The 12,329-nt window shown below is 36.3% G+C and overlaps 1 protein-coding gene across 1 annotated transcript in view; it reads left to right on the top strand.

Annotated features, from left to right (window-relative positions):
• The window catches only part of zgc:171482 (zinc finger protein), a 135,361-nt gene that overhangs the window by 42,354 nt on the left and 80,678 nt on the right, over positions 1-12,329 (top strand). The window contains exon 3 of the mRNA XM_067385523.1: positions 4,875-4,967. Within this exon, the coding sequence (XP_067241624.1) occupies positions 4,875-4,967 (93 nt within the window). The remainder of the gene's footprint in view (positions 1-4,874; positions 4,968-12,329) is intronic.

Below are 12,329 nucleotides of genomic sequence, written 5' to 3'. Positions count from 1 at the left end.
CTGTATACATGGAATTACATATAATTATACTGCAAAGGGATCAAAAAGTTTGACGTTATAAGCCGTATAGAAAAATCTCAACCACTTTCAGACAATTTTTTTTTTTATTGCCAAATGAACATACTGCTCGTGCACTACTGGCACTGTGTAAAATTTCAAATCATTCAAATACTATTACAAAACTTTTTGGGGTATTTTAAATAGCTGTATCATTTGCCCTGTCTCCTCTTAGAAACCTCAAATCAAATCTCTCCCAGACCAAATTTTGCCTTGCTCCCTCAGTGTTTGGTCTTTACCTCATTTTGTGTCTATCAACGGCTCCTTTCATTCCCTCTCAGCACTGAGCTCCTCACTGGACCATTGTAATCCAGTCTAACTGCTTCAGAGACAACAGAGACTCTTCTCTCTCTCTCTCTCTCTCTCTCTCTCTCTCTCTCTCTCTCTCTCTCTCTCTCTCTCTCTCTCTCTCTCTCTCTCTCACCAAACTCTCCCTGAGCCCAGCTGTGCCTCTAAGTCTATCAGAGTCTTTAATTCACTCATATTCCTTCCACATACTCTTATTTGGGTAGGCCAGTATGTACTGTAGAATGGTAAAAATTTGTCCACCAGTAGAAATCATGCTACAGTATGCAGTTTATACAGTGGCAGATATTTTCAGAGATTTAATATTTTAGCTGTGGTGCTTTAAAGGGGATACATTTCGAGACTATCTTTCTGAGAGGGATTTAGCGTTCTGACAGACTGTCAAGCGCACTAAAACCTTGCTGAGAAGTTTTATCTTTAAATTCATTCCCTTTACTCTTAAGCATCACTACTTCTGTGACAAATTCAAAAACAAATTTCAAACAATGTTTTGGTTTGGGAGTGCTGAACTTTTCATAGGGGTCTATTTTCTTCATTTAATACTTTTAATTAACATTTAAACAATTCATTGTGCATCCAAAACATTCTGTAGATGCCAGTGTTTCTAATACCCAATGGTTCATTGGAGTTCATTTGATGGAAGACTTTCTAAATTATTAAATCATGTTTTAGATTAAACTAATGCACATTCCTTACATATTGAAAGACAGTTTTTATGAACATTTCTTATGAATATTAATACATCAAACGAGGAGCCCTCAGAAAACCATTTTATACCTATTTACTGACTTATCATTCAGACAACTCGCTGACTACTCAATTTTGATATGTTTTGAACATCCATAGTAGTAAAAATGTAGTAATGTAGTAAAAAAATACTTAGAAACCATGTAAAACCAGCTATACCTAGGCTTGCCAGTGTTGTTATTGTTGCCAAAACTAAAGCTATGAAAAATTAAAAATCGTTAACTGAAATAAAGCTAAAATTGTAAATATAATTATTAGATGAAAAGCTTAAAAAAACGCAAATAATTTGAATAAAACAAGTTTGTCAAAGTACTAAAATTGAAACTGAATTGAACTGTAAAACTGAAACTGAAATACAAATAAATGAAAGCTAAATAAAATATAAATTATAAAAGCACATCAAAATGTCTAAAATTTAAACTTAAAAACTGAAATACTTCATGCTCAGCATTTTCATCCAAGCCATTTCCTGAACCAGCAGAACTCACCTGCAAGCTGTTCTTAGTCTAAACTTATATTAATCACTTGCTTAATACCCACAGATGCTCACATTCCATTTTTTTTTTTTTTTTTTTTTTTAAATATCAGACATATTGCATATTACATTACAAATTCAAGCTATTCATCTTAAACCCACAGTGTTATCAGAGCATTAACAGTTTGTCCAGGTTTGATTGCCTATATATGCAAATGTGGCTACGCTCCAAAAACTAATGAGATGTCTTGCTGCATACTGCCCACAAATACAGCTACCTGAAACAGAACCTTGTAAGTGACTAATATGAACATATAGCAACACCACAGAAACAGAGCTCTTCACATAAAGCTAACAGGAGATTTGGCTCACAACTGATTTCAAACTAAGTTTTCTATATATGTTACTATGCTAAATGATCGAATAAGCATACAAAATACATAGACCACAAATAAAATAGTCATTTTAATTAGAGAGGGGTCACAGTGCTATAAACCAATTAGTCAGTTAGTGAGGTTAAGTAGTTTACCATTTCAGAAATAGTTTTTCTTTGAAATTCTTCCTCTTTAAAGCACTGATGTTTTAATACATTCAGCTCATTTTGAGTGTCCTACCACACGTGCACACAAGTATAATATGTGTATAATAATATATTGCTCTGGAACAAATAGAATAATAAGACCAAAGATTGCCCATTTTATGTACCCATAATGACTTATATCTTATGTTTAACTATAAGACACAGCGGCAAATCCTCGAAGCACTGACCGAGATAAAGCTGATCTTGACGGGTACACGAACACTGAACGGCTGCTGATGGCCTGGAGCTTTTATCTCCAAAAACGTCTGAACAAATTGTAAAATAGGAGCTATGATTAAATATGAATCACATATTTCAGGTCTAAAGAAGTACATTTGGTCTTGTGTGTGTGTGTGTGTGTGTGTGTATATATCATCAAAGAATCCTGAAAAAAAAAATATCATGGTTAAATATTAATCAGCACAAGTTGATAATGATGTTACTTGAACACCAAAACAGCATAGAATGATTTCTGGAGGATCATGTGACACGAAGACTGGAGTAATAATAATAATAAACAGTTGTTTCAAATTGTAATATTTCACAATATTAATGTTTTTACTGTATTTTTGATCAAATAATTCAGCCTAGATAAGCATAAGAGACATTTAACAAAATCGTTTAAAAATCTTACTCACCACAATCTTTTGAATAGTAATGAAGGATACATACAATATTGTATGTATCCTATGTTTGGTCCCAAATGTAATGTTTCTGCTTACTGTTTGAAACAGCCTTTACATCAGTAGTGTGCCTTAGAATTAGATCTAGGTAGCTCAGGTTTTGGAACAGTTTACCTGTTCTGTTAAACACTTCTGCTTGAGGAGCGCATCTCTGTAATTGATAGTGTAAATATGTTCTGTGATCTTAAAGAGACAGAACTGAAATGTCATACTTCAAGCCTTTCATTTTTCTATTAAATTTTAAAAGCAGTATTTTAAAATATATCCTCCCTCACAGAGCTCAGGAAACAGCTCTGCATAAACTGTGTGTGAACTGAAGCATTTTGACACAGGCCAACAAAATGAAGAGCAGCTGTAAGTTTTATATTGAAAAGAGAATATGGAAAAAACCGAGTCTGTCATCATGATCCACTTTACATCTCATATTCTCTCATATATGTCCAGATCTCATATTATTATCTAATGTAGCATTCGATCAGGGCAGGTTTAAAACCGTTACCTGAGATACCGGCAGTGCAAGTGAAATAATTTGAAAAATAGATAGATAAGCTTTATTATCCCGAAGGAAAAAGAGTCAGTCATCATGTTCACAGCCTAGATATTACTGCACCTTATAGCAGGAACGGTAGGTTTTTTTTTAAGGTCACTGGGGCTTTGCTTTCCTGGCCCACCTTGACTATTTGATATGTGTGTGACTGTAAATGTTTTGAAAGCTAAGTAGTCACATGCATTTTTCAAAGTTGAAGCGACTGCCAAACACTTTGGTATGCTCAGATTCCTATGAAATAATAAAAATGTTTGGGTGGAGTAACAGAAGACAGCAGTTAATATTCAATGCAGATAAGAAATAAGAAAATCTAAGAAAATATACATACATATACAATTTTTGGTAAATAAATAAATAAATAAATAAAAAATCACAGGTGTCAGTTCTCACTATTAACTAACTATTAACTAGTACTTTTGTATCAATAAACTCCTAATTACTGCTTATTAATAGTAAGGTAGTTTAGGTATTAGGAATTGGGGGATGTAGAATATGGTCATGCAAAATAAGGCACTAATATGTGCTTTATAAGTATTAATAAACAGCCAACATTCTAGTAATATGCAGGCTAATAAGCAAGAGTTGGACCATAAACGTACGCGTTACCAAAATAATTTTTAATAACAAACCAACCGTAAAAATCACAAAAGCTGATGAAAACAAAGTTTGTATGGAGTTTGTACGTGAAACCAGAATGTTTGAAAAATCAATACAAAACTCTTTTATAAAATCAGTTTGACAGTGGAGGAAAATCTAAGGGAATATATACTGTATATGTAAGATGATTGACAGACCTGCACAGCCACTACAAATCATTAAAAAGTGAACAAGCAAACTCAAAAGTTCTGCAGACACACACACACACACACACACACACACACACACACAAAAACCTCTTACAAAATCAAAAGGTTATTTTGAATAATTTCAGCAGAGTCAGCATGCATCAAAATTACTAAAGCAATTGATGCTAGTTAAATAAGTCACACGTGTATATTTGTGGCAATAGCCAACAATACATTGTATAGGTCAAAATGATTGATTTTTCTTTTATGGCAAAAATCATTTGGATATTAAGTAAATATCATGTTCCATGAAGATATTTTGTAAATTTCCTACTGTAAATATATAAAAAATGTATTTTTGTGAGTGGATATGCATTGCTAAGGACTTCATTTGGACAACTTTAAAGGTGATTTTCTCAATATTTTGATTTTTTTGCACCCTCAGATTCCAGATTTTCAAATAGTTGTATCTCGGCCAAACATTGTACTGTCCTAACAAACCATACATCAATGGAAAGCTTATTTATTCATATATAATCTCAATTTCAAAAAATTGACCCTTATGACTGGTTTTGTGGTTCAGGGTCACATATTTCCTGGCTGATCTTTACATTAATGTCAGTTAAAGTGATAACACCTTGATTTCCATTATGTTTATTCCACTTACTCTTTCTGTCTTTCTCTCACACAACAGAGCAAGAAACATGCCAACAAAGTGCGTCTGTTCTACATGCTCCACCCAGAAGATGGGGGACCACCATCCAAAAGACTGAGACCAGACAATCCGGTATTTTCTTAAGCTCTTAAAATAAGACTTTATTTCACTTCATTTCAAATTATAGACTACCTATCTCTTTCTTTCTTTATGTACAATATCTGGACACTTAAACCACACTTAATGTAATTTAACTGCATTAGATAATAAAATGCAAAGCCAAATGACATCTGCAAATGATCTTTTGCAGAGGATCTTTTTCTGTTTTAAAAAAAAACCTTTTGCTTGAAAAGTGTGCTTGTGCTATTGTTCTTTAAAATAAATGCCATATTTTGTCTAATGTAATGACAAATCATATTTGAACTACATACACATGTAATTTATGTTCCCAAACAACTTTTGGGGCTGCTGTACTTCTCTCTCTTCTTTCTCTTTTTATTTATTTACATTATAACAATCCAAATATTTGGTCTGTTTATTACAATTGATTATATGTAAGAATTTTCATGTATTAATCACTTTTTTAATGCCGACTTCCTAGGTTGTTTGTGAAAGCCTGTAGACTGTAGATTGTAGATCTGTAGATTGTAGCCTGTAGATTTTTATGTGAATGACTTGACATTTTTTACTGGTAATATCGAAAGAATGTGACTTTTATGCGTGCTCCTGAGATCCTCTCTTCCATTCAATGACACATGAAACTAAAGCAATGTTCAGGATGATGTCAAAAGAGTTATTCTTTACTGTTATGTCAATGTATCATGCAAAGAAACGGGATTAATTCAAACTACAGTCTCACATAGCCAGATCTACAGTATAGTCTATGGTCTCACATACAGGCTACTTTATAATCAACTATTATAACAGTGTAATTTTAATCACGTTATATGTCGACATGTTGCCGGTGAATTGAAGAGCTGGTATAAACATATCCACATCGCTATGATCAGATGCTTTTTTAACTGCTGTTTTCTCACTGCTGTCATTTTTGTTGTGTTTATTTTGTTATTGAGAGAAAGTGCAATAAGACTTAACAGTGCGGACAGCGTTAGAATGTTCATTAACAGTATTTTACTTTACTAAGCTGAGAACAAAAAACAACTTCACTTTGAGTATATTCAGGCACTGAATCCCGTTCAGTCTGTTGTACATTACGTGTACACGAGTGCAAGCATGAGCAGTAAGTTGGTGGCTGCAGTTCTCTTAACGGCCACCGGTGTCACTAATAACAAGGGGTTTCTGAATTCTACATATAGCCCCTTTACACCTATTTGTCAGGCAGATACTATAAGATAGGAAAATCATCAATAAGGTCTCTTTATCTCTTATATCTCAATCGTTTCTCATAGACAGCAGTGAGATTAAAATTGAAAGCAAGTAGTGATTTACTGTAAATTGACAGTTTTTTCTCTTCAGAAAAATACCCCAATAATTTCACCCTCCTCTCAATGTTTCAATTTGTGCTCAGATTTGCCAAGATACAAAAGTCTGCAATTAAAAGTCGGAGATCTAAAATATTTTTCATCCAAATATCTGAGCTATGCTATTCATTTTTCAAATTCATTTTCACATACTCTTGCTATATATTTTGTTACTATATACTTGTTGATTATACTTGTTTTTTTATGCTAAATGAGGGCATTGGAGATTACAGACACTGAGCTTTGATTGTTATTTTCACTCCTCAGAGATAGAATGTTAATGTTCCATTTTCTCAAAAGGTAAATTACCAGCACAGCAGTCATCTAATGTCTCCATGGACTCTGAATTAAGCCATGATTAACACAAACTGTTAGGAAGCAGATAGACAACTTGGAGAGGCTATAAACCACTAGATGAAGAGTTTTAGGGCTTTTATTCTTTTCTGATCATACTATAAAACATAATGATCCCAGAGCGGATTGATGATTTGACATACTGATTCTTACAGGTTGTTTTGAGTGGTTAGGAAGTGCTTGAGCTCTTGTAATTGCTTTCAGAAGGGTCTCTGAGGGGTGGAGATGTTACAGTAGTTTATAACTCTATGAAACATTCAGCATTGAGAGAAACCAAACCTCCCCTCTACCATTTTTGCTTGAATCATGGTCTGTGCTCTTATATAGAGCTCATTAGTGTGGTTGTTTATGAATAATTCTTCTTGGACCAGACACTTCTCTGCCATGACTGCACTGGCTCTTTCAAGCCCTCCGTTTGAGAGAAGCAATGCTGACGGGCCTCAAATCAAAACCAAACACAGCTGAAGAAAGTACAAACACTAAACACTAAAGAAACTAATGCTGGACAACTTTTCACTGACCGAAACTTTCACCACTCTTTTGTCCACTCCACACATCCCTACAAGTCAATTCAGATTCCATTGTCAAGAATGGATTGAAGCAGATCATTCTCACATTTGCTCATCTATCAGTCTGGAATCAGTCAGAGACACTGTGTGCCCTGTCAATGCCGTCTCGCACAGGAGAGAGAAAAAAAAGAAAAAAAAAAAATCACACATGAGATCTCTTTTCATATCGATTTTTCCCCCTAAGAAAGACATGTACTGTGAACAGAGCTTCATATTCTCAATTGTTTCCTCAAGACAGAAATGTTTAAATGGTTAGCAAATTTAAACTCCTGCTTTTTCCTGAGACAAATACATCGATAATCTCACGTGTCTCCTCTGGAGTTTAAAAAGAGATCTCAAACTGTGCCCAGACTTACCAAGATATCAAAGTCTACAATCAAAAGTCAGAGATCTTAATATGAACTCAAGCATTTCTAATCAAATTTCTTCAAGATCAAATGATCTGAAATATGCTATCCAATTGTATAGCTCTATACTTTTATGGTATGTCAATAATTGTCTCATTTAATTACATTTTAAGATCATTTAGGGATTTTATTAGGAAACATATGGAGAGGTAGATATTTGCATGAAACTTTACTAAGAACTCATTAAGTCTTATGAACTAAGAAAGGCTTTGTTCACACTGCACACAATTCCAGAGGTGGAGCACAGGCAGCAACACTCTTCGGACACTCACTCTCCTCCAGCTAGGGTCAGAAGAGGGGGATGTACATCAACCAAGCCAGGGGATATATCGCTCAAACTCAGCTGAATTAACCTTCGCCTGCCTGACCTTTTGGGGCACTGTCTCAACAGAGGTGCCGAAAAGTCTGGAAGGCGACACCAGGGCATCAAGTTGGAAGCCTTCTCCTACTCCTTGCCCCTAAAGGTTAAGCAATAGATGCCTGTCCATGGTGACCATGGCAACAATCAACCAGCCCATGGCACAGGCCGTCGTCTTGATAGTACGGAGGGCAAGGTCTATCACACAGCTGAACTCCAGGATTGCACCTGGAGATAATCCCTCGCCCAGATTGAGATCCATTAATAAATCGGCCTGATAGGCTTGCAACACCAACATGGTGTGAAAAGCCCCACCAGCCTGGCCCACTGACACATAGGCCTTACCATCGAGCCAAGATGTAGTCTGACACGGCTTCAGTGGCAATGCTGGAGCCTTCCATATGCCGCACCGGAAGATGCCGCACCGGAGGAAAGATTGCTCACAAGAGAATCTACAATCTGGGGCATCCTCATGTACCCGTGTCAGCCAGCCCCTTCACTTTTGAAGAACTGGTTGCTGAAGGGGCATGAACACAAGCCATGGTTTCTCCCACGACTTGACCATTTCATTGTGGAGATTGGGGAGAAATTGAAGGCTCACTGGAGCGAGATGTTTATGACCCATGAGGAGTCACTTAAATAGTCTGCCTGGGTCAGATTCCACCTTTTCTGGTTCCACCGAACTAGATTAGGCCAACAACATGCTCTCTGCCAGATCGGAAGAAGCCATAGAGTGAGGCGGGAACTGAGCCCCTCAAGGGCTGACCGAGCATGCTCCGCTCTCACACACACAGCTCATGTGTATCATCTGGTGTTATATATCTCTCACACAAACAAACGGCTTCCTGAAGACAAAGAAGCTGATGACGTTCTCTCTAATCAGCCTTATATACCCTGCTGGCGAGCCTGTGAAACCTGACTTTGGTAGCCAATCAAAATGTGTGTGTATCTCACATGCTTCAGACCATAGTGCCAGCTCCGTAATAATGCTGCCTTTGGAGGACACATTCCAAGGTAGGAAGGAATCAAGGCACGTCCGAATCAAATGTTAGCTTCATATCCTCCCGAGATACCATCATCTGATCGATTTTTGAAGGCAGCATAGATGTATCCTTCGCTGCCTTTGATATCCCACAATCCTGTGCGTTCCATTCAGTGACAGCTGAGCCAAAAAAAGAAAGATGACATCTGGAAGTTGCAGTTTCTGGTCAGTTTGTGTGTAAATGTATGTTTTTGACCAACGCTTTCCATTACTACTGTAGTAATTACATATTTGTTTAGTTCTCACCAAAGCTCACTGTTTTGCAGTAGATCATTAAACTGTTACGCTGCCTCTGAAGTCTGTCCGAAATCAGTTTCATGATAGTACGCAAACGCATCCTGCTCAGTCATTGCCTATAAGGCAGTGAGGCAACAAGTCAGCTGCCTAAGTATTTAGATGCAGCCCATGATGCACCGCAGAGTTCCACTTCGAAAAAAGGAACTTTATATCTCCCACTTGTGACATTATTTCTAATTTTAAACTTTGTTTTACCATTACCTTTTTTATTTATTTTTTTCACTGAGGTGACAACAGGCTTCCATAACAGAGACATTCTAGCATGTAAAAACTGAGCCACCCCTGAGAATAACACTCAGTTGCGTTTTCAGTTACCTCTTAAAACTCACCTTGTTTTTTCAGACTCGTTGACTTCATCAGAAAGGAGTTACACTGAGTCTGTGGAAAGAGTGTTTGAGTTTCCTTTTTTAAAAATGTCAAGCAGAAGTACACAGACATGCAGAAGAACTACAAAAGAGGAAAGTAGGTCGGTAAGGTGCTTGGAGATGGATATATATATATATATATATATATATATATATATATATATATATATAAACCTTTCTTTGCTTTAGTGGCTCTCTGCCAGGTAAAATGACTGAGTTAAAGCATGTTAAAGAATGTTTTGTTGTTGTTGTTGTTGTTAATGTCTTCTTTTTTTTCTCTTCCTCTATTCTCCTCAATTTTTCTAAATCTATATTTTGTATTCCACTTTTAACAGGCAGAATTAATGTGCCTCTGTGACTTTCCTCCTTCGGGCTCTTATTTTTAGTTTGTTTTCACACCCTTCCCAACGTTACAACAGAGGAATGAGAGAGTGGAAGAGAGAGATAAACAGACTCCTAATTAAATGCTCTTTGTTAACAACAGAACAGGACCAGACACTGCCAGAGCATCACACACACACATACATACACACACATGCTCACACATAATCACAACTTCACACACCAGCACCTTCACTCACACATGCTCACACACTCACTTTGCTTTTATTACCAAACCTAAAATAGGTCATATGTAAATGCACGCAGACAAATGTGTAAGTGACAAGTTATTGGCGAGGAAGAAAAAGGAATGTTTGAATGAAAACCTGAGAGGAAATATGAAGTAGACTTTCATTCGTCTTCTGCAGCAAATGCTATCAAAAAAAAAAAAAAAAAATCTCATTAAATCGAGGAGGAGTTCCTTTTATTTTGTGTCTGTTGGTCTTTCTCACCTGAGTTGGTTGGTTTATTTTTGGTGTTGCTGACTGCTTCAATTTTCCCGGTGTTATTTTTTGGATTACACTGCATGTGTCTAAAGGTGTGAGGAAGAATGTTTGCCCTGGTTCTGCGATCATAATCATCATAGCAATCCATATGCACAGGCCCTGTCGATCTGAAACCCACTGATAGGGTGCCAGGACTCAAAAACATCCCTGAAAATCAAAGAAACCCTGAAAAGGCCAAGTATGGTAACCCATATTCATAAATTTGTCCCCTGTCCTCTTTTTGCTGTGGCACACAGGGAGCAATTGGGGGTTTGGTGCCTTGCACAAGGGCACCTCAGTCATTTCCTGCTGGTATTGAGAATCGAACCTACAACCTTCAAGTTACCAGTCGGACTCTCTGACCATTAGGCCACGACAGCACCACTGCAGCCCTGATAGGCTTTTAAAAGAATTATACTTTTATAATTTTAAAAATAAAATTAAAAGGGTGATTTTGTTTCACTAGATCAAACAAACATCTCAAACTCTAAAGCAACAGTTTTCTCAGTGTCCTGACTTTAAGACTCAAATAATGATAATATTGAGCTGATGTGATCGTTTTCATGTTATGGATGATAACCGATACATAGCTGATATTAAAGGTGCCCTAGAATCAAAAACTGAATTTACCTCGGCATAGTTGAATAACAAGAGTTCAGTACATGGAAAAACCATATGTTGAGTTTTTCAAACTCCATTTCTTCCTCCTTATATAAATCTCATTTGTTTAAAAGACCTCCGGAAAACAGGCGAATCTCAACATAACACCGACTGTTATGTAACAGTTGGGATCATTAATATGTATGACCCTAATATTTGCATATGCCAGCCCATGTTCAAGGCATTAGACAAGGGCAGCCAGTATTAACGTCTGGATGTGCACAGCTGAATCATCAGACTAGGTAAGCAAGCAAAGACACTAGCGAAAAATGGCAGATAGAGCAATAATAGCTGACATGATCCATGATTACATGATATTTTAGTGATATTTGTAAATTGTCTTTCTAAATGTTTTGTTTCGCATGTTGCTAATGTACTGTTAAATGTGGTTAAAGTTACCATCGTTTATTACTGTATTCGTGGAGACAAGAGCCGTCGCTATTTTAATTTTTAAACACTTGCAGTCTGTATAATTCATAAACACAACTTTATTCTTTATAAATCTCTCCAACAGTGTAGCATTAGCCGTTAGCCACAGAGCATATAGCCTCAAACTCATTCAGAATCAAATGTAAACATCCAAATATATACTATACTCACAGGAATCGATGCAGCATGAATGACGAACATCTTGTAAAGATCCATTTGAGGGTTATATTAGCTGTGTGAACTTTGTTTTTGCACTGTATAACTGCACTTATAGTCGAGAGCTCAGGATGGCAGGGAGCAAGAGATTTAAAGGGGCCGCGCAGCCTGAATCGGTGCATAGTTAATGATGCCCCAAAATAGGCAGTTAAAAAAATGTATTAAAAAAATCTATGGGGTATTTTGAGCTGAAACTTCACAGACACATTCAGGGGACACCTATGACTTTTATTACATCTTTTGAAAAGACGTTCTACGGCACCTTTAAAGTTCTATAGTGTTTTGTCTAAATAAATTTTAAAATTATTTAAAATTAATTATGTACAGTATGGAAAATGGATAATAATTGAGATAAATGAGATTTGCTAAAGATTGTGTTTAACAGTGGTACTAAATGATTAGTGTTTTTAAAGATTAACTTTAAGCATTAGATGAGGGCAAAGGTAAATA

The sequence above is a fragment of the Chanodichthys erythropterus genome, chromosome 5, assembly GCF_024489055.1.
Source record: "Chanodichthys erythropterus isolate Z2021 chromosome 5, ASM2448905v1, whole genome shotgun sequence".
Classification (NCBI taxonomy): domain Eukaryota; kingdom Metazoa; phylum Chordata; class Actinopteri; order Cypriniformes; family Xenocyprididae; genus Chanodichthys; species Chanodichthys erythropterus.
This window is presented reverse-complemented; position numbering and strand designations above follow the sequence as displayed.